The sequence below is a fragment of the Schistocerca nitens genome, chromosome 8 (assembly GCF_023898315.1).
Source record: "Schistocerca nitens isolate TAMUIC-IGC-003100 chromosome 8, iqSchNite1.1, whole genome shotgun sequence".
Taxonomy (NCBI): domain Eukaryota; kingdom Metazoa; phylum Arthropoda; class Insecta; order Orthoptera; family Acrididae; genus Schistocerca; species Schistocerca nitens.
In genome coordinates, this window is record NC_064621.1 from 108,678,343 (window position 1) to 108,702,440 (window position 24,098).

The window sequence follows — 24,098 nt, forward strand, 5'->3', positions numbered from 1 at the left end:
ATGCTGATTACAAAAATAAGCAACGTATTGCTGCTCCTGAGACCGTCACGTGTGATCAGAACATAGAAAGTTTGACAATATCTGAGCTGCAGTGCAAAATTTATTGAATTAGGAGCACATATACAAATGCATTAAGAAAAATAAAAGCAAATGTAATTCTAGCTGTAGAAATGCTCTTGTCTACAAGGCTAAAATCCCATCATTCGATTTGGCTGGCTCTTCTTCTTCTTCTTCTTCTTCTTCTTCTTCTTCTTCTTTTTCTTTTTTAAAAAGACTATTGTTGACAGGAGGGAAGGCTACACAAATCAAGAAGCTACATTCCTTATTCAATATTCATCTATTTAAAATGTCACAGCAGTGCTCCCCATTTGCATATGTTTGAATTTTGAAATATTGCCACTACAAATCTATCTTCAAGAGAGTAGTTTGCAAACCACTCTCTTCTTATTGCGGCCTGCTTCGAATAATTACTGCAGTTGATGTTAATAATCATTACTGTTAATAATTATTGTTGTTAATGAAAAAGCGTCATCACCAACTAAAACCACATCTTATAGCATGCCGAGTGTTCTCGATTGTAATGCATGCAATGTGATATGTAATTTCAGTTCTGGCGACGGTGCTTCCTGCATTACAATATCTTTATTCCTTATCACATAATTAACTCTTATTTAGGAGAAATGTGAACAGTTCTGGTGACATTCTAAGATGATTAAAAGAACTTCTTGGGTCTTCCATTACAAATTATTTCAGCAAGGATGCTGAGCAACCAAGCTGACATCTTTTCTTCGCCCAGTCACGAATTGAAACACGTTTTCTTATTTTTTTCCTTATGCAGCGATTCCACGTAACAAGCTTCAACTTCTTCACAACTTGTGCAATGTGCAGCTGCCAAAACTTTCATTTCAGACACGACTCAGGGACCCACAAAACGACGAAACTTAAGTGTATACTGGTTTTGCCATGTCTACAGTCAAATATGAAACCATTTGTGTGCAGCTCATTCTACGCAACTAGTGGCGCAACCCAATGTCGTCGTGTAAACTTGGCTTTGATATTGTGATACAGCTATGGTGCCTTGATACAACGAGTATGTCAACATGATAGTTATGTTGAGACATATTCAGAAGGTCTCCATGTAAACTTCGTGAGCTGTCTACTTCTGTTGCATTCTGTGTTGAGCAGTGGAACTTATGTTCTGGAATTTTTTCGTACCTTGCTGGGTGATAATGACGAGCTTACAAAAAGAGAGATGAAAGTGTTCTGCTAGTAGTGCAACAGTAAAGGTGTATGAACTTATCCATCAGAGCGTACTTATAGTGATTCGAAATTAAATGAGAGACCAACTTAACCATGGTCCATAATGCAACTGTAAAATTTAACTTTTGAAAATGTTACTGCCCCACTTTGTCATTTGCTCTTTCAACAGGTGTTTTATTGTGGAAACACAGTGAACAGTTAAATGTCGTGTTTAGCCAAAAACATCTGCCCTGATCTTTTTTGTTTGAATTTTCACTCATTTTTATCAGTGTACCACAGATGTTAGAATGCAGTATCAGGATATTTGTGTTTTACTTGCTTGAGGCAGACTTGTAGGGCTGTAGGAAAGTGTGTATGCTGCTGACTAATCAGCAGTCTCTCTTTATTGATTGGCGACTCCATGTCTCTCTTTAAATCAACTGTCCCTTGTGTTGGTTCACTGATCAATGAAAAGTAGTGTGAACTTGGAACATCCAAAATATTTTTATTATATTCGATAAAATATTCTCTGTATAAGACATATGCCATGAATGTGGGAAATCCACTCAGTCCTTCACATCGTTGAGAATCGTTGGTGTAAGGATGAGTGACATACTTGACTTCTCCAGAAAGGTAAGTCTAGAAGAAGAATGATGTGATAGTACTTCTGTTTACAAAGGAGATTAGTAACAGACTGAACCTTTGATTCAGTGTGAGGCATATTGCTTGATTAGAAATTGACAATATCAGGTTTCCTTTGGCTTCATTAAAGCATTTCAGAGCAATGATAGGAGTTTTCTTCAAAACTGCAACTGGTCAGTTGCATCAGCCTTGTGTAGTATGAAATTGTTCTCTTTTTCTAAGACCTGTACGATGGGATGTGAAACTCCCCAACTTGCTTCCCCTCTCACTGGACTAGTATTGTACATAAAAGATGATTTGGATTAATGTTCACAATTTGTATGCAATGGATGTTCAAACTATTTTTTGAAATAACCAGTTTTCCACTGTTAGTAGTGTCGTTTACTGATATAACTCATGAATGTTTTGGATGCCATCAGTAACTAACTCTATACTGGGTTTCTCAGGAGAGATGGTCTACATTCAGGGATATTACAGGGATGATCATTCGAAGAAAGAAGTTTAGTAAACATTGGCTCTAAAATGCATACATTACAAGCTACGAGCACTTTTTCATCCCCACCTGCAGGTCTGGGGGTTAGAATAGACCCGAGGTATTCCTGCCTGTCGTATAAGATGACTGAAAGGAGTTTCACATGTTTCAGCCTTTATGTGATGGTCCCCTGTAGGGTTTGAACTCCGTTCTTCAAAATTTTCCTGAAGAGCGAGCCAATGGAGAAGGGCACCTTACAAGGTGCATCGTGTCCGTCATGCATTGAGATCTGTAGCCCACTTTCTTGTCGTCGCATTGCAGTCCTGCCCATTCTCCATCTCTTGGGTGAGCACACCTTCCTGGTTGTGTTTTCCACCATGCACTATGCAGTGTCGATTTCTGCATCAACAATGACCATGGACTTCTTTGTAGCTGATATCCAGCACGGTAGCCAGGCTGTTGTGGTGCGGCCGCCATGTACCCTATTGGTTGAGCCTCTTGACCACACAGGGATCACTCTGCTGATGCCTGCGCCGTTAACTCCCCACATATACCAAGGGGTAGATGCCCATCCCCATGAGGCATCGGGACTCCCGGCAATGGCCATCCTGCCTGGTGGCCTTTGCTGCGGCTGGGTGGTGCCTGTGGGAAGAGCCCCTGGTCGGAGTGGGTGTCATCAGTGCAGATGACACACGATGAAGCTTAGTCTATCATCTCTTACTGGTGGTGAAACACCAGCAGTCTCTAAGCGATCACAAGCTCAATTCAAGAACTATGACCCCAAATCATTCCCCTCCCTGGCCACACCATGGGAGGAACGTCAGGCTAAGGATGGCATCTGATCTTATTCGCCCTGGTATCTTGTATGTTCGATAGCTGATTGGGAATCTTTCATGATGATGAAGCCTCAGTTTTTTGTTGAGTATTTAGAAGACAAGTTTGGGGAGGTGGAGGGCTTGTCCAAAATGAGATCTGGGTCAGTCTTGATCAAAACAGCATCCTCTGCCCAGTCACGGGAGTTACTCGCTTGTGACAAGCTGGGGGATGTTACTGTAACCATCACGCCCCATAAGAGCTTAAATATGGTCCAGGGTATCATATTTCACAGAGACCTTCTTTTGCAGTCCAACAATGAGATGTGCGCCAATTTAGAGTGGCGAGTTGTACATTTCATCCGGCATGTCTACTGCGATCTGAAGGATAATTAGGTTGCCACCGGTGCCCTCATCTTGGCCTTTGAAGGAGATACATTGCCCAAGAAGGTCAAGGTGATAGTCTACCGGTGTGATGTAAAGCCCTATATCCCTCCCCCAATGCGGTTCTTAAAGTGCTGGAAGTTCGACCATATGCCTCCCCGCTGTATTTCCAGCATCACATGCCGAGATTGCGGATGCCCACTACATCTCAATACTCCATGTGCCCCATCTCCCATCTGTGTCAACTGCTGTTAGCACCATTCACCTTGCTCACCTGACTGCAGTATTCTCCAGAAAGATAGGAAAATCGTGGAGTACAAGACCCTAGACATATTGACCTACACTGAGGCTAAGAGAAAATTTGGATGCCTGCATCCTGTGCGTATGACATGATCTTACGCCACTGCTACAACAGTTGGCACCATCAGCTCTGCCAACACAGGTCACCTCTCAGAGCCAGAAGACTACACCTGCCCCCTTGATGGTGGGTGGCATTTCACTCACTGTTGCTCTTGCACTATCTACTTCAGGAGCAACACCCCCCCTCCCCCCCCCAAACCATCGGGGACATCTGTCCCCACTTCTAAGCCAGAGAAGTGAGGGTCTTCTTCGGTTTCTTTCGCTAGGAATGGGTCCGTTGGGTCACTCCCTTCCCAGGTTTCTTCTAGTAGAAAAGACAACACCTGCCAGTGGCTAAAGAGTCCAAAAGCAGCTGGTCCTAGGGCTTCACACTCATCCTCAGTCCCAGAGGCTGAGCCAGTGAAGTCCTCCCAGCCAGTGAGATCCAAGGAGCAGTGAGAGAAATCCAAAAAGAAATCCCCGGAGATCAAGGAAGTTGCTTTGGCAACCACACCACTATTACCTACAAGCTCTGCAGCTGAGGATAGGGTGGAGATTTTGGAGGACCTAGATCTTGCGAGACCCTCAGACACAATGGATATAGACTGCTCAGGCAATAAATTGGTGGCAGCAGGTGACTCTTGAGGCATAAACTGCCTCATTGAATGTTACATGCCTTCCCAGTCTCAGAATGTCATCCTCCGGTGGAATTCCGGTGGTTTTTTCAACCGCCTGGCTGAGCTACGGCAACTGTTAAGCTTTACACTTGCTATCTGCATTGCCCTCCAGGAAACCTGGTTCCCAGCAGTGCGAACCCCTGCCCTCTGCAGGTATAAGGGATGTTACAGGAACCATAGCGACTATAATCAAGTGTCAGGTTGAGTTTGCGTTCATGTCCTAAACTCGGTCTGTAGTGAACATGTGCCCTTCAAACCCCTCTTGAAGCCATGGCTGTCAGAATAAGGATGTCAGAGGAAGTAACTGTCTGCAATGTATATCTTCCTCCAGATGGTGCAGTACCCTGAATGTATTAGCTGCATTGAATGATCAAATCCCTAAATCTTTCCCACTTCTGGGAGATTTTAATGCCCATAACCTGTTGTGGGTTGGTACCGTGCTTGCTGGTCGAGGCAGAGATGTCGAAACTTTACTGTTGCAATTCGACCTCTGCCTCTTAAATACTGGGGCCACCAGGCATTTCAGTGTGGTTCATCGTAGTTACTCGGCCATTGATTTATCAATTTGCGGCGCAGGACTTCTCCCATCTATCCACTGGAGAGCACATGACAACCTGTGTGGTAGTGACCACTTCCCCATCTTCCTGTCACTGCCCCAGCGTCAGGCACACTGGCGCCTGCCCAGACGGGCTTTGAACAAGGCGGGCTGGGGAACTTTCACCTCTGCTGGCACCGTTGAATCTCCCCCGCAAGGTAACATCAATGTGATGGTTGAGCAGTTGACTAGCACAATTGTTTCTGCGTCAGAAAATGCGATCCCTCGCTCTTTAGGATGCCAGAGGCATTAGGCAGATCCTTGGTGGTAACCGGTAGTCGCTGATGCAATTAAGGAGCATCGGTGACCTCTACAGCAGCATAAGCAGCACCCTTCCCTGAAGCACCTCATAGCCTTTAAATGGCTCCGTGCCCGTGTTTGCTACCTTATCAAACAACAGAAGAAGGAGTGTTGGGAGAGATAAGTCTCCACCATTGGGTGCCACACGGCACCTTTGCAAGTTTGTGCAAAGATCAAACGTCTTTTCGGGTACCACGCCCCAACAGCTGTCCCCGGTGTTACCATAAATGGCGAGTTATGTATCAATGCAAACGCGATTGCCAAACACTTTGTTGACCAATTTGCTCGAGCCTCTGCATTGTAGAATTACCTCCCAGCCTTCCACACACGCAAAAAGTGGCCGGAAGTGAAGTTCCTCTCGTTCACTACATGCTGCAGTGAATCCTATTAAGGCCCCATTTACAGAGTCATAGCTCCTCAGTGCCCTTGCAAATTGCCCCGACACAGCTCCTGGGCCTGATGACATCCACAGCCAGTTGATTAAACATCTCAAATCTGACTACAAGCGACATCTCGTCGTTTTCAACCAGCTCTGGTGCAATGGCGTCTTTCCATCGCAATGGCGGGAGAGCACCATCATTCTGGTGCTCAAATCCAGTAAAGACCCACTTGATCTGGATAGCTATCAGCTCATCAGCCTCACCAGCGTTCTTTGTAAGCTGCTCGAATGTATGGTATGCCGGCAGTTGGGTTGGGTCCTGGAGTCACGTGGCTTGCTGGTTCCATGTCAGGGCGGCTTCCACCAGGGTCGCTCTACCACTGATAATCTTGTGTCCATTGAGTCTGCCATCAGAACAGCCTTTTCCAGGCGGCAATACTTGATTGGCTTCTTTTTTGACTTACGTAAAGCATACGACACGGCTTGGCGACATCAAATCCTTGCCACATTGTATGAGGAGGGTCTCTGGGCCACTCCTGATTTTTATCCGAAACTTCCTGTGGCTCCGTACTTTCCTTACCCAAGTTGGTTACTCCCATAGTTCCATCCTTATCCAGGAGAATGGAGTCCTGCAGGGCTCTGTATTGAATGTGTGTGTATTTTTAGTGACCATTAACGGTCTAGCAGCAGCTGTCGGCCTTCTGTCTCACCTTCTCTGTATGCAGACAACTTCTGCATATCGTACTGCTGCTCCTGTGCTGTTGTTGCTGAGCAGCACCTCCAGGGAGCCATCCACAAGGCACAGTCATGGGCTCTAGCCCACGGCTTCCAGTTTTCAGCCACAAAGTCGTGTGTCATGCACTTCTGTCGGCATCGTACCGTTGATCCAGAACCCGCACTTAACCTTAACGACTATCCGCTCACTGTAGTGGAGACATATCAATTCCTAGGACTAGTTTTTGACGCTCGATTGACTTGGCTCTCTCGTCTTCGTCAGCTTAAGCAGAAGTGCTGGCAGCACGTCAATGCCCTCCGTTGCCTGGGCAACACCAATTGGGGTGCAGATTGCTGTACACTGCTGCAGCTCTACAGAGCCCTTGTCCAGTCCTGCATCGACTACAGGAGTGTGGTTTATGATTTGGCAGTGCCTTCAGCATTGCATTTACTTGACCCTGTGCACCACTGTGGGGTGTGATCAGCGACAGGAGCTTTTAGGACGAGTCCGGTGATCAGCGTACTGGTGGACGCTGGTGTCCCTCCACTGCAGATCATACGTGCGCAGCTGCTTGCCAGTTATGTGGTACACATTCATAGTTCCCCTGAACATCTGAATCACTGTCTCCTTTCCCCACCTGTGGTAGTCCATCTCTCACATCGGCAGCCCAGATTGGGGCTAACGATTGCGGTTCGCGTGCGGTCCCTTCTCTCTGAACTGGAGTCCTTCCCTTTACCACCTCTACTTGCAGTCCATTCACATACGCCTCCATGGTGTATGCCTCGGCCGCAGCTTCGTTTGGAGCTTTTGCATGGCCCTAAGGACTCTGTTAACCCCACCGCTCTCCGCTGTCACTTCCTTTCGATTCTTGATGTGTTCCGGGTCTCTGAAGTGGTTTACACCGACAGCTCAATGGCTGATGGTCACGTAGGCTTTGCATATGTTCATGGAAGACACATTGAGCAGATCTCCTTGCCAGTTGGCTGCAGTGTTTTCACTGCAGAGCTGGCGGCCATATCTCGTGCTCTTGAGTACATCCGCTCATGCCCTGGCAAGTCATTTCTCCTGTTTATTGACGCATTGAACAGCCTTCAAGCTATCGACCAGTGCTACCCTCGCCAGCCTCTGGTAACATCCATTTAGGAGTCCATCTATGCCCTGGAACAGTCCCACCATTCCATGGTGTTTGTGTGGACCCCAGGACATGTCGGAATCCCCGGAAACCGCTTCTGGATATAGGTATCTCTGAAGCTGACCTGCGTTCTGTCTTACACAGCAGGGTTTTCCGGCTTTGGGAGCCGGAGTGGCATAACAGCACACATAACAAACTGCATGTCATTAAGGAGACTAAGGATGTGTAGAAGTCTTCCATGCAGGCCTCTCGCAGGGAATCAGTTGTCCTCTGCCGGCTCTGCATTGGCCATACGTGGCTAACGCATGGTTACCTCTTCCATCGCGAGGACCCACCTCAGTGTTGCTGTGGCCTCCAAATGACAGTCGTCCACCTCTTGCTGGACTGCCCACTTTTACCCACTCTGCGGAAAACTTTTAACTTTCCCAGCACCCTGCCTTTGGTGTTGGGTGACAATGGCTCCACAGCAGCTTTAGTTTTACATTTTATCCATGAGAGAATGTTTTATACTTCAATGTAGGTTTTAGCGAATGTCCATTGTCCCTCTGTGTACTCCACGATAGTGCTTTTAGGGTGGAGGTTTTAATGTATTGCAGAGTGGCTGACTTTCCCTTTTTATTCTCGTGGTTGGCCATCCACTGTAATCTGCTTTCATGTTTTACTCTCTTCTGTTTCTAGCATATCTCTGTTGTTTTGTTGTCCTCTTTTGTTCCTTTTAGTGTTTGTTGCCTCCTCTTCATTCTTGTGGCTTTTCCTTTCTTTCCGTTTTGTGTTATATGTTTCATATGTTTTCTTCTCACACTTGTGGCATTGTTTTATTAGGAACAAGGGATCGATGACCTCGTAGTTTGATCCCTTCTGTCGTCTTTTAAACCAACCAAACAACTTATTCATCTTTGCTACTGTCAAACAATCTCTTGTACCGAACAAGTGCTCATAGCTCTTAAGATATGCAGTGTAGACCCCATGTTTACTCAACTTTTTCACTTCAAACGATTGTCCCTGTCATATCCCTGAATATCGACATTCCTCCTGAGACATGCTGTAATTAGTACTCATGTCTTCTGTCTTCCTTTCCTCCCTCCCTCCCTCCCTCCAAGCAGTGGGATCAACTTTTTGAAACTATCTGTATGGTGATGTAGGGTGAGCTCCCAAGTACGCTGCAACCATTCATCCTGGTTGGCCATCGTTTGTGAGTAACTGACGAGAAACAAAATTTTGCAATTTTGTTTGATCTCCACTGCTTTCAAATAGTAGTGTTATACAAATTGGTTGTGCAGCATAATGATTATTATACTAGCCTCATATGCAAAAGGATGTAATTTTGAATCTCATTAGGGACTTTGAAATCTTTGATTCTTAAATCTCTATTGAGATGATTTTGATCATTATTTTTATTCAGTAAAGTGGTTTAAATGTAATTGTTTTCTGTTCCTTTGTTATGTCATTTTAATTTCTGTATTAACTTTTTCGATTGCTCTCATTTTTAATGTCTGTGATTTGTTTTCCAGCTGAAATCTTTGTGCATATGAAGTTAATTATTTAAATATATTTATCTTTCACAATATTTAAACACTAGAAAATGCCAAGCTATCAGTTAAAAAACGAAAGACAAATAATTTGTCTATATGCACATTTGTGTCAAGAATGTAATTTTCATTACAAGATGTTCATTTCTTGGATAGTAACCAGCATACAAACATTTAAAAACATAAATACTTATTGCACAATGGAAAAAATAACACAGATGAAGATTTGAATGGAAAAAGGGATTACAAGTGCAGCAAAATTCAAGAAAAATGGGGAATATAAATAATGAATGCAATAACATGGATGGAAAATTAGACCATTAGTTGAATAAAAATAATTATCAGTCATTTCAGTACACATTTAAAAATATAAGATTTCAAACCGTCTAATGAGATTTGAACCCATAATCTTTTGCATATGAGGCTCATGTTATAACCTTTATGCTACACAACCAATTTGTAAAGCTGTAGAGCATCACGCAACATTCTGTTTTTTTTTTTTTTTTTTTTTTTTTTTTTTTTTTTTTTTTTTTTTTTTTTTTTTTTTTCCAAATGATGATTCCCACCAGGGTAAGTGGTTGCAGGGTGTAATAACTGGGACCGACATCACTAGACAGATAGTTTCAAAAAGTCAGTTCTGCCACTGGGGGGGGCCTTTTTCTTGTTAGCATGGAATTAAAATTTCTGTTCGATTCAAGATCCTTTTATTAGTCATACAGTTGTATCTCCTCACAGTTCTACACATTGAGGCAAGACTTTTTTGCTACATGTAAGGTGATATCTGTTCTTCAAATTGAAATCCAGTTATCCAAGTTTGTAATAAAATGTAATCTGCATAATATTGATAAATAATTAACCGTATTCAACTGAGAAATGTTGGACATGTATCAAAGGCCTATGTGATAGTAGTTGTGTGCAGGAAATTGAGGGAAGTATAGTGACACAAATGAGACACATTGTAAAAACTGACTTATTACCCTATTTTCCCAAAAGGCCTCAGATCATGCAGTCTTATTATCTCTATCTCTCATTATCACCAGTTGTTCCAGGAAGCCTGATGAATACATCTAATTCACCAATTATCAGTGAGTTTCACCGGACCCATTTTAAGCACTTAAAATTTTGAAACATCTCACTTGATTTTAGTAGATTTGTGAATCTTGACTGTTTTTGCCCTGTGCTTTCGCTATTTTCTGGTTATCTTTTCCTTGACATAGTGCTGTAAAACCATAGGTGAACAAATCACCTGCTTCAAAACTCCGAAGCACTTGTTAAAGAATAAGGACAAGAATGACAGTACATGGCTTGCTGGATCCTGTTCTAGCAGCTAGCATTTTCGCTGTATACTGACACGTCAACTGGGCAGATTGTTCCTATTTACCATGTTATCACAGATTCACATTTTTTCCTTTTACTTGAGTGTTTTTCCCTCCTACATTCTCTTTGTATGGTTCTTTACTTTCTAAAAATAAATTGTCAGATTCAGAAAGCCAACTACCTTATTAGTCCTTACAACACACAATCAACTGACCTGTAAATGAGTTTTACATAATTTCCTTTTTGTTGCATTTAGCCTCTCTTAATAGTTTTGGACATGTTAAAATTAAGTTCTGCGTTTTAATTTATCCTTGAATAAATGGGTGCAGAGTGCCCTAATTTGCTAACAGCTTGATCTGTCTATTGGAAAACTCTCATTACCATTCTCTGCTGAGTAATGAAATTATGATGAGGTATTACTCCAGCTTTAATTGCTGTTAATTTGCTTTTTGTGAAAGGCACCAGACAGCTTCTTTCTTTTTTCATATGCAGCATTTATGAATTTTTCAACAGACATTCAGAGTTCAGTAGGCATGTGTACATTGTAGATGTTTGAGACTTGAAAAGGCCTCTGGTACCATATAGTTTCATTTGATTAAAGCACCTGTGCCTGGGTTTCAGGCAGGATTCCCCATTTTGTTTGGTGCTGAGGTGCTATTCCGATACAATTGGAGAGCCTGTGCAATGCTGTTTGAGTTTTGGGGTAATACAAAATGGACTGCGACATGAATGAGAATTTGGATTGAGGAGGGAGGTGTGCTAGGGTAGTCCTCCAATTATTCAGAGCCACAGTACCAGAGTGTTGTAGTGCTTAGTACATCTGCCTAGTGGACAGAAGACCGACCCAGCTTTGGTACAAATTTTCATTCATCGCTTCAGTCTACATATTTATCTTCTTATTTTCTTTCTGGTCTGTCTGTCTAATCTTCAGCATTCTTCTGTCTTATCACATTTTGAATGCTAGTCTCTTCTCGTCTGAACTATTTATCATCTGTTCGTCACTTCTGTGTAATGTTACACTCCAGACAAATTTGTTAAGAAAATAATTCTCAATGTTTAAGTTTATATTCGAAGTTAACAAATTCCTCCTTTTCATGAATGCTTTCCTCTGCTACTACCAGTCTGCATTTTATGTCCTTTCTAACTCAGTCATCAATGAGTTAAAAGTATTTTGCTGCCCACACAGCAAAATGTATTGATTACTCTTAGTGTCTCAGTTTGTAATACAATTCCCGCAGAATTGTTCCTTTAATTTGAGTAAATTCTGTTACCCTTTTATAACTTTGTTGTTGTTGTTGTTGTTGTTGTTGTTGATGATGATGATGATGATGATGATGATGATGATCTTGTCACCTCTTATCAAGACTCTATTCATTCAGCTACTCTTTCCATGTTTTTTGCCATATATGAGAGAATTACAATGACATCATCAAACCACAAAGTTTTTACTTCTTCCTCCTTAAATTTAACCCCTTACCAAATTTCTCCTTTGTTTCCTTTACTAGATGCTCAGTGTACAGATTGAAGAGCATCAGGTAAAGGCTACAACCCTGTTCACTCCCATTTCAACCACTGGTTCCATTTTGTCCTGGGTCTTACCACACCATCCTAGTTTTCATACAATTTGTAGATTACCTTTCACTCTGAGTGTGTTATCTTTGCTATCTTTAGATTTTCAAATAGTGTATTCCAGTCAACATTGCCAAATTTTTTCTTTAAATCTTCAAATGCTATAAATTGATGATTGCCTTTCTTCAACCTATCTTCTAAGATGAGTCATAGGGTCAGTACTGCGTTGCATGTTCATACGTTTCTCTGGAACCCAAACTGATCTTCCCTGACGTTGCTTTCTACCAGTTTTCCCATTGTTCTGTATATAATACAGGTCTGTATTGTGCAAACACGATCTGTTAAATTGATGGTTCAATTGTAGTTGTTGCATTCTTCTTGAAGTCTGAGGGTATTTTTCCTGACTGATTGTGATTTGCGATTGATTTGTCTCGTAACGAACCTATGCTAATTACTCGATTAGAGTACAGGAGGAACGTCAAAATTTGGTTAATACAATTTTACTCATATAAAACTATAGTTAATAAGATTGAAGTGTTTTTAAACATTAACGTAACTCTCTCTTTTTTTTTTCTTTTGAAAATATACCTTTACATGTTCACATAACAAACAACTACATCCTGCTCAGATATTCAGTTCATTGTTCATGAAATCTTCAGCTTAGTAGCAGCCTCGCTAAAGAAGAGTATCGTGTAGAATTATTTTCAGTGAATCTAGGTTCATATTCAGAAGGTTCTTTGCTTTAAGTTTGTTGTAAATTTTCATTCCCTTATACTGAGGACCCTGAACATGTAAATTTAAATGATGTGCAGGGAGCATAAAATTTTCCTTATTGTTGTGCAATAAGTTCTGCTATACAAAAAATGATAGTACCGTAAATAATTTCAGATTTTTAAATAATTGATAGCATGACATCATTGGATGCACAGCACGTTTTAATAATTCATTTCTGTAATTTCAGTATGCACATTGAGTTGCTTGAACTTTCCCCCCCCCCCCCCCCCCCAAAAAAAAAAAAAAAAAAAAAAAAAAAAATACAGTACCTTATAACTGACTGGAAGTAGCTATGGAATGCAAATTTACTTGTGTCCATGTCAGTGGCATTTGCCAGTATTTGCGTTTCAGATACAAAACTAGAATTTGTTTACTAGGTATTCCATATGTTTATTCCAATTTAAATTCTTGTGTAGGTTTGATCAAAAAAATTTCACAGAATCAACTACTTCTAGATTTATTATTTTAATTCCCTAGTATGTTGACTGTTTTGTTCTGACCCAGATCACATGGGTTTTTTGGGATACTCAGGGTTAAAACCATGCTCTTCAATTAATACAGATTTGTCATCTGCAAATAAAATGGATGGGGTATTTAAGATGATTGATACGTCCTTGATGTAAAATTGAAACAAAATGAGTCCTAGGATATAACCTTGAGGGATACCTTGTGTCTTGCCATTCAGATCTTGTTTCGTGTTTCACCTATGATTTCTTCCTTGCTGCTGCCTCAAAGAGAATTTGCCCCTCCGTGTAGGAATACAGCTTTGTAGTTCCTGTTGGATTCGTCATTTGACATTTGTTCTGACCATAATATGTTACTGAGATATTTACTCAGTTATTGGGACTTGATTCCTGGATATACGTAAATTTTTGCATTTGGTTGTTCATTGTTTTTCAGCTACTGTTGCCGATAATGAACACTCGTCTTTGACAGTATTTTCTTCACTACTGCACTGATTATTTAATATCTTGTTTTATGCCACTTTTGTCCATTTATATTTGTTCATTGATTTACAGTCTTCAGTTTGCTCCAAAACTGCTACTCATTCTCTTGAGGAATGAGACATTGTATCACTCCACTGATTTTTGCGTCCTTGTCCGTTATTAATGTATTACTCATTTTCTTGTTTATTGTCTGCAACAATTGGTATTTTCACACAACTACAGTTTGTTTGATGCTTAATAATTGTATCTCACTTTTCAAGACGGCTATGTCTCTTAATAGCACTTTTATTATTTTGTCTTTCTGCTTCACTTCTGATGCTAAACAAGCATTTTCTTGTTCTAAGCAGTCAGAAAATGACCACTGAAATCTTCACTAATGAATTTTAAACATACTTTGGTGCATTGTTCATGTGACCAGAAGTTGCATTTAACACACAGAATTCCCTTAACTAGACATTTTTGGTACTTCTTACATGATGCACTGTTTATTTTATTCTTTTTCAGGAGTGATGCGACTCTGCCCTCTACACCCGGCACCATCTTGTTGTGCACCAGATGAAACAGTTTTGCAGTGGCTGGCTTTCCCAACTAACTAAATAAATGTGAGGGTATATCATCTGCTCCAGACACCTTGTCTCAACTTAGGTGTTTCAGCAGTCTGTCAAATTCTTCGTACAGTATCATACCTCCCATTTTGTGATCTACTTTCCTTTGTTTTCGTATAATATTGGCTTGAAGTTCATTTACTTTGTATAGCCCTTTGGGCTTTCCCTTGTTTACTTAGTACTGTGTTCGCATCTGAGCTCTTGATACCGATACAGTTGTTTCTCTCTTATCCAAAGGCCTCAGATTGTCATAAAAGTGGCATCTATCTTTCCCCTAGTCATGCATGCTTCTACAGTGTAGCATTTGTCCTCGAGCCAAAGTGGGTAACATTTTGAAACAGATTTTGTGTATCTTAATTGCTTAAACTTTTTAAGATGACAAATTTTGCACACTCTGTCTGTATCATTTTTAGACATCTGTTTTTTGTCTGCTTCATTTGCCGCATTTTTCTATTCTCACATTTTTTCAGTTAAATCCAGTGTTTCAGTTCTTATCGAAGAATGTCTACTAGACCTCATCTTTTTGCCTTGTTCACCCTTGCTCTCTTCTCTATTTCATCCTTCAAAACTACCCATTCATCTTCTATTGTATTCTTTTTCCCTGTTTAATTCAAATGTTGCCCAATGTTTCAAAGAAAACTCGCAGCAACTCCTGGGTCTTCCAGTTTATCCAGGCCTAATCTTGATTTCATACATTTCTGCAGTTTCTTCAGTTTTAATCTGTAGTTCATAACCAAAAAATTAAGATCAGTTGATTATCAGCCCTTGGAAATATTTTACAGTTTAAAATTTGGTTTTGAAACATATGTCTTACCATAATGTATCTGAAACATTCTGGTGTCTCTTAGACTCTTCCATGTATACAGTCCCAGAGTTGCACCAGACAGTGTCTCCTTTCATTCCCTTCCCCCAAATATTTTCTCCCATTTTTCTTTCCATTCCCACTTTTCAGTTTCAGTTCCCCAAAACAAATTTCCAAATCCCTTAAATTTTTTTATCCTCACCTGTAGATAAAGTTGGCATATAAGCTTTAAATATCATGTTCAGTGTTGATTTCATACATATCTAGGTGATAACAATGTGTTGAACATGCTGTTCATAATAATTTTTCCGCATTTCTGTTTTCTTTTTATTAGACCTACTTCTGTATTAATGCTGTTTGATTTTGTATTTATAACACTTGTGTTATACAAAGAAAGACCAGAGATCTTCTTTTTCCTGCCGCCACACTTCAGTAATTGTATCCATTGCCACTTTTAAATTCTCTAACTTACAAAGGGATCCAACATTCCACTCTGCAACACTGTCACTAGTTTTGTTTTCTGATGACATCATCTTTCTGGCTAGTTGCTGCCCTGGGGTATGCAATTATTAATCACCCATATAGTAGGACTTCACATCCTGGGTTATATAATAGTAAATAATATTGTGTATATTATATAATAATAAATAATATTGTGTATATTATATAATAATAAATAATGTGTTTAGATTCCCCTTGCTTTCACTCATTTACAGTACCAGCACAGCAAGGCCATGTTGGCTAACATTTCGAGGCCAGATCAATTATTCATCCAGATTTTTGCCCCTGCAACTACATAAAAAGGCTGCACCCTTCATAAGGAACAGCAGTAGTTTATTGCATAAAATTCCCATAAGTGATGAAAAACGAAGTTAACATCTGATGCGGAATATGTTAGCAAATTCTGGGTATCGTAGCTTGTGGTCTAGTGGTTGGCATCACTGCCTCTGAATTACAGGGCCCCATGTTCAATTCCCAGTAGGGTCAGAGATTTTCTACACTCGTGGACTGGGTGACTGTTTCCTAATCATTTCATCTCATCTTCATTGTCGCCAAAGTGATATTGTATCGAAAGGCATGCACCAGGTCACCGAACAACCCCTGATGGGGTCTCCCCGACAGAGCCATACTGTCATTTCAGTTTTCATTGTACATTTCTCCAATTGTACCCCATATTGTTGCAGCTGTGAAATGTGTACATATATATTCATGGTTACAGGTTTAAAAAAATTATTTAATATTTTTGTGTCCTGTTGTAAAATTTTCCACCACTAAACTTAATTATCTGTCTGGGATTAGGTTGTCAACATTGTCATTTGTATGTTAAGATCTTTCTGTAAGTGCAGTTTAGTAAGTTATGCTGACCTTTCCTAAGGGAGAAATCTCCAGCAATACATTACATTGGGCTTACTTAAATATGTTCTGGGTAGTGCCATCACTGCTTTTTCAACAATGTTATGAAAAGGAGAGAGTGCTGCTCACCCTATGGAGGAGATGTTAAGTTGCAGACAGGCACAACAAAAAGACTGCTATACATTTTAGCTTTTGGCTGAGAGGCTTTCTTGTGAAGTAGAAAGCACACTCACATGAGCACTGTCCCTGCTGCTGCAGCCGCTGCCTGTCTGCGACTCATTGTGTCCTCTATGTGGTGAGTAGCAATCTATGCTTTCCGTAACGTTGTTTTTACTTCATCCTGGACTTTCCATTGTTTGATTTTGTCTAACAGCTATATTTCAATTATTCAAAGAGAAATCTGAAAATTTTCATTTTAATTTGTAACTTGCACTTTTTACTGACCACATACGTCATTGAAATTTGTGTGGCTACACTGAATGTCATTTCTGTTCCCCATATTGGATGAATTACTCGTTAAAATGTCATCATAAACTAAACCATGAATCCTCTTCTAATATGCACACTGAGTTCTGATTACTGTTACTTGTGTGACAATACTTCTTTCCTGAGTATTCTGTTTTACCTAAATACTCTGCATAAACACATCAACAGATTAATATTGTATGATGTTTATATATTAAATGATATACTGTCACAGCTGATCATTTTCTTACTCTTGATTTGTCAGGATTGACTCAATCAATTTGCACCCTAATAACATTGTCTGTCCTTCTGTATTGAGTCATACACTACACTTAGTTGTTGCTCTTTCCAGTGCGCACACTGGTTTGATGCAGCACTCCATGCTAGTCCATCCTGTAGAAGTCTCTTGATCTCTCAATCTGCATCTATTTGAACCTGCTTACTGCATTCAAACTATAATCTCCCTCCATAATCTTCATCCTGCCCTCAATCACTTCTTTCCTTAGTCAAATTGACAATTCCTTGATGCTTAAGAATGCAACTGATCCCTTCTTTTAATCAGCTTGTGCCATAAATTTCTTTTTTCACCAGTTTGATCCAGTACCTTCTCATTAGATAATCAGTTTACTCACTTAATTGTCAGTATCCTTGTGTAGCACATTTCAGAAGCTTCTATTCTCTTCTTGTCTGAACTGCTTATCAACAACATTTCACATCCCTAAAATGCTACATTCAGGACAAATGCCTTCAGGAAAAACTTCCCAACGCTTAAATTTATGTTATATGATAGATTCCTCTTTTTCAGAAATGTTTTTCTTACTATCCAGTCTACAGTTTATATCCTCTCCACTTCGTCCATCATTCGTTATTTTGCTGCCCAAATAGCTGAACTTGTCACAACCTTTAGTGTGTCATTTCCTCATAAGAATCCATCAGTGTGTCTCAATTTGACCCAACTACATTCCTTTTCTCATGTTTTACGTTTTTTGTGTTCATCTTATAGTCACCTTTCAAGGCACTATCAATTCCATTCAGTGGCCCTTCAAAGCCATCTTCTGTCGCAGACAGAATTAAAATGTCTCCAGCATACCTCAAAGTATGGAAATAAATATAATGTGTCCGTTAATCACTGTAAATGAGTTCGTTCATAGAGAATTAATACACTTCAAGTTGGTGCTGTGTCTAATGTCCCCCATCATCCAGTCTCCACCTCACACCTGCCTGCACTGTCACACCATAAGAGTAGAAAGCTACGGAAAAAATGTTTATTTATATCTGAATGAAAATCGCCACATGCCAGTAACAAACATCATCTTGAAATTTTAAAAACTATGTTTAGATTGATGAGAGAAGGTGGTGATTTGTGGTTGCAAGAATGGTTTCTGTCTGGGGAATTCAGAAACACTTTTCGTTCTTCTGTTTACACGATAGTGTAAAAACTAGCCAATAACAGATTTCCTAGAGGAGAAGAAAGAGGTGGTGGTGGTGGTGGTGGCTTCTAAGTTGGATTTTATATACTGTCTCAGGTTCTTAACAGGCAGTCATACATGATATCATAAGGAAATTCAGTTTCACATATACTATAAGCGATCCCACTAACTGATTCCTTTCATTTAAAGTTACATTAAAGCCAGAAGTAAATCAATAGATTAGTAGTATAAATTTTCAGTTTTTACTGTCATGTGAAAAAGTAGAATAGTACAGATTATAAATGCAAGTACCACTGCCCTTACACAAAAAAAAAAGTCCCTAGCAATGGATTCATTACACTGAACAGATCTCAGAGGTAATACCTGTAAGTATTCAGATATTTTGCTCCAAGCATATAATAAAAAAGTCGATGCTTTAACTTACCCTTACCAGGTGTTCTCTCTGTTGTAGTTTGTAGTTGAATTCCCTGTCTTGCACACCAAGTAAAAATTGTTCTATTGAGAAATCAGAATTTCCGATATGTTCACTGTTATTTATCCATTGCTCTCTGCATAACCTCCACCAACTATGAATATAATAACAGTTGCAATGAGCCACTGTTACTTGATTCCTACTCCCTTTAGCACCAGAAATGATGCCAGTGTTTGCAGAGTATATCTCCAGTATTACATTGTTTGCTTTCTGCTGAGCCTACACACATTAGTGTCTTTGCTTTAATTTCCAGGCATATTTTGTTTTTTAATGATGGCTTAGTCTGATGATGTCCTATGTTCCTTTTGATTGATACAACAATTTTCTTGCAAGCTGACTGTGGAGGGTCTCCCCATCATCGTTGCCCACCTGTCTACCTGCGTTCTCTCCGTCTTCTCTGTACGTACTTTCCTGTAACTCTGTGAGCTTCTACCAAAACATTTTTGGCTTCTCATGAAAATAGCTACTGCTACAGCATATCTACATTTGTTGTCATTAAACCCAATGCTAGATCTGTAATGTTAGAAGTGGTTATGTAATATATTTGTACCTAACTGCATTGGTTAAAGCTCTAGTAAAACTGCACAGTAACCCCAAAAATGTGATTTTTTTTTCCTTGAGCAATATTGTATCAAAGATATAACAAAATAATCAGAATTTGAATTTTTCTTAAGATACACAGTTTTACAATTTCCCATTTGAAATTCTTTCGTACTTTCTTTTTAAGACTGTCACAATATTTTCTTTGGTTACATAGTTGGCACATAATTGAAACAGTTGGCTTTATCAACTACAGAATGGTGTAAAGTTTCTTTCATCATCCTCCTATATATTTTTTACATAATCAAAAACTCACAGTTATGGCAGGTGTTTAGTCATGAAAATTAAGCTTCATTGCTCTGAACCTAACCCATTGGTAAAGATTCTTTCCTGTTCTTATACCACTTAACCTCAAGCTCTATAAGGCAGTTACAGTAAAAACATACATATGAGTTTACCACTTGTTCATAATTAATGTGACTAGGTAATATAATTCATTCAGCATGCTGGTATACAGTCTAAAAATTTCAAAATTTAAACTGATGTCAGTATTCATTTAGTGAGCCAACTAGTTTTTACATGCCACAGCCATCAGCTCATAGTGAAGGTGGCTTTTCACTTCTTTTCTCAGGATGTACTCAGCATTACTTCTTTGATCATTATTAGCAGAACCATATTTATTTTTGAAATATGAAACACATTTTTATCTACATAGTTAATGGTGTAAATGCAAAAGTATTACAGTAACATCTTGAACTTCTCATTTGGAAGTTTCTTTTCTTAGTGTCACTTCCTGATAGTGTTGATTAAGTAGTGGATCTGTAGTGTCAAGCTCACTTAGTACTTAACAAGAGATCTTGTTTACAATATGAAAAAAAATATATAAAATTGAGTCTCTTGTACAACCCACCTTTACCAAAAGAAATTCTGAGAGTTTTTTGAAAAATTTTCTATTTGATCTGTTTCTTCTACAAGGAATAATTAAATTTTCTATGTTTAAACAATAAACTGAATTTTTGATCCTGCAGAATTATATTGTGTATAGCAAGTGTATGTATAATATAGACCATGTCAAAAACTACCAGTATAACTTATTTCCTAAGGATCAACCATTTTCATTACACCGACATCATTGCTTACGAAGAAATATGTACAAAATTAATTTAATAGGTATTCTTTAACACTGTATAATTCCTTTTGCACCAGCTAATTTTTTAGTTTCTTTGGGACTTGAGCATTGTGTATACTATCATGTAGATTTTTGCCCAGGCTTCTTAGTAACATGGCACTCGCATCCCAAGGTCCATTTTCAGTGACTGTCAATCACTGGGATGTGCTTCAGATTTGTTTTTCCTGTGGAAAATCCGAGATGGGATAACAATAGAACAGATTGCTACTCTCCAGCCAGAGGTGGTGTTGAGCAGCAAATGAGCAAATTGAAAGGAGACTGTTAAATATTATAATCGGAGTCCTCCATCAAATATGGAAGTGCGTGCACACACACACACACACACACACACACACACACACACACACACACACACACACACACAGCCAGTGTTATCTACAGGCGCTACAGCCTGACTGCCGTGAGCAGTGATAGTGGCCAGGGGTTGGTTGTGGGGGTTCAGGAGTGGTGTAGGCATGCAGTCAGGCCTCAGTGTCCAGAGACAACAGTAGTCGCACGTGTGTGTGTGTGTGTGTGTGTGTGTGTGTGTGTGTGTGTGTTTGTTTCTACATATGGAGGAGGACTTCATCTGATAGTTTAGGAGATCCTAACACTCTACTTTTAAATATGACTCCTCTGTTTGGTGCATAGCAGTCTGTCCTAATTCATATTGTAGTTTTGTGGTTTAATGTTTGCATTATGAATGATTGGAAGGGAATCAGCTCTATATAACATACTCCTCAAAGTGCACTCAGCATATCCTCACCCAACAGACAAACCACCATTAACAACTATGATATGTGCGTGAGAGACAGGAGAGATGTGGAGAATAGTCCAGGTCATTTGCATACAGTCTTATGATTAGGCACAAGCTGTATGCCACCATCTCTCCTACCCTTGCTGATCAAATACTGATGATGGAAAATTCTGTCCACTGCAGGATTCAAACCAGTCTAAGTCTAGTTCCAGAGCAGTTGCCCTTGTAGGCAACCATTCTTCAAGGGTGCGTTGATGTCTTCGCTATGAAGAGAATTCAAACATAGTATTAGATAATTTGTTGACTCAAATATCTCAATTGCTAACTATTCATTCTTTCCACTGACAGTGTGTGTCCTCTTTTTACTTCCCCTCATTATTAAATAAGATTGTTGCCTTCATGCATATTTTTGTAATTGACAATATATTTGTATAGGTGCTTTGCAATGGTGGGAAACAGCTTTGTGTGGTGATGGAAATTCCTTGATGTTATAGTGACTAATTTTATTCATTAAAGCTCATCATGGAATGTAATCTGCAGTACTTGTGACATAAGTGTAATCTGGATAATATGGTTTAATATATGGTACTAGTAGATCCTCAATGTACCATCTCCATCTCGCCAACATTAGTGCTTTGCTTCACTAAAAGCATCATTTTCCTGCAATGTCAGTACTGTAACACATAGTATTTAATTGTGCTTTAATAACTTTCATTTCCTATTAAGTATTGCTACACTGTGCAAAAGGATTGAAGGTTCATTTTTTTGAAACCCCGTAATAATCTTCCGTTGCAACACACAAGTTGAATTTTGGCTCAAAGGTGCCAACAATCTTACTCTGTAATGGTGCAGAAATGGGGTGCCCTGTGGCATCAGCCTCTGGGCTCGGTGATGCTTTAAACAGCATGGTGTTAACACATGCGGAGAAAATGCCAGAGCTCAGAAGTTCACATGAGGTGTAAGGTGGGTTAATGATGTCGTATTGACACCAAATTGCACCTCATTTCTGCCCAATGCCACTGTGGATGTGTCACGCGAAGGGAAAGTCATCACAGCCGCTCTTAACCCCATTTCACCCCTTCTTTTGATGTCTCTGTGATGGTTCGCCTGGAATTGAAATGAAAAGGCCTCATTGTGTCATACAGGGCATCGCTGAAACCTCCATGGGACATTCATTCCCACACATTTTGCTCTCAAAAATAACAGTTCACTGTGCAATGAGCAACAGGCAGATGTTCTTGACATCATTTGATACTGCTGACACCCTCGGTCATTTAAACCCTTCTCTGAGGATATTGTGGGGTTGTATCCCCATATAATGTGATTGTAGCACTTGGGAATGCAGCACTACAATTTTTGCTCTCATGTGTAGGTTGGAATCACTAGGGACTGTTTAAACCGTTCAACAAAATTTGAAACGTGATCTGAAGCAGTAAAGGGCACTTTTGCCTTTTCAACCCATCTTTGTGTCCTCCTGTAGCATGATTGCATGGGTGTGCAACATTAACATGTGCATCAATAAAATGACAGGGGGTCCACCTAAGACCACTCAGTTTGGCATCACCCCTGGTACCACCCACAGAACTTCCTTGAGCACATTACAAATGTAGCTGTCGGAAACCTTGACACCAATTCAGCCTGGTGGCAGCTGTATTGCGTGAGGGTTAAGCAACCCCTTCAGCATTCTAGAGTGCGGTTTGCCTACTTACGGCACTAGAACAGTCGGCAGGCTGAAATGGTGTCAGTTTTTGACAGCTACATTTGTAACGCACTCAATAAAGTTGCATGGGTGGCTCCAGAACAAACTGGCAGTTCTTAAAGGAATCCTTTGTCCTTTTATTGACATGCATTTAATAATTGTACACCCGTGTGATCACGCTACAGGAGGGCAAAAAATGGATGGCTGAAAAAGCAGAAGTACCCTTTACTACTTTGGATCATGTTCAAATTTTGACAAATGGTTTTGAAAGTCCTTAGTGGTTGCAGCCTGTACTTGAGATTGAAAATTGTGGATGTGATCATGTTCAATGGGTATGCAGCCCCACAGTTTTCTTAGAGAAAGGTCTAATCATCTGAGGGTGTAAGTAGTGTGAGAGGATGTCAAGGACATATCCCTGTTGCTCATCGCACTGCAAACTGTCTTTTTTGACTGTGAAATTTGTGGGAATCAATGCTGCAGGGCAAGGGATGGTTTCATTGACACCTATTATGCCACATCCTGAGGCCTTTTCAGGTCACGTCTGAGCAGTGAGCAGTGATGTGTCTGAAATGTTTTCCTCAGCCACCCATAACAAAACCATAAGATTTCAGTGGTGGCTTCATGGTTCTCACCTCCAACACTGAGATATCAAGAGAAGGGCTGAATTGTGCATAAAAGGAGTTGTGGTGACCCTCTCATCGTGTGACACATCACCCGTGGCATTGGGCAGAATTGTGGTGCCAATGTGACAACAACAACCAATCTTATAGCTCACATGAACTTCTGATCTGTGGCCTTTTTTCTCCCCTCGTGTCTACACCTTGCTGTTTGAAGCAATACTGAGCCCAAGGGTGACATCACAAGGTGCCATGATTTTGCCACCATCACAGAGGAAGGTTGCAGGACCTTTGGAGGAAATTTTGCACTTGCATAACGCAGTGGGAAGCAGTTATGGGGTTTCGCAAAAATTATTCTTTATTTGTTT

The 24,098-nt window shown here is 40.1% G+C and overlaps 1 protein-coding gene across 15 annotated transcripts in view; it reads left to right on the forward strand.

The window, feature by feature from the left end:
* Positions 1-24,098, forward strand: part of LOC126199076 (cytoplasmic dynein 1 intermediate chain) — a 204,990-nt gene that overhangs the window by 112,397 nt on the left and 68,495 nt on the right. For 2 of the 15 annotated variants that reach the window (XM_049935795.1, XM_049935796.1), the window contains exon 6: positions 19,283-19,348. The exons of the other annotated variants lie outside the window; for them this stretch is intronic. In XM_049935795.1, coding sequence (XP_049791752.1) covers positions 19,283-19,348 — 66 coding nt within the window. The remainder of the gene's footprint in view (positions 1-19,282; positions 19,349-24,098) is intronic. 15 annotated transcript variants of the gene reach the window in all.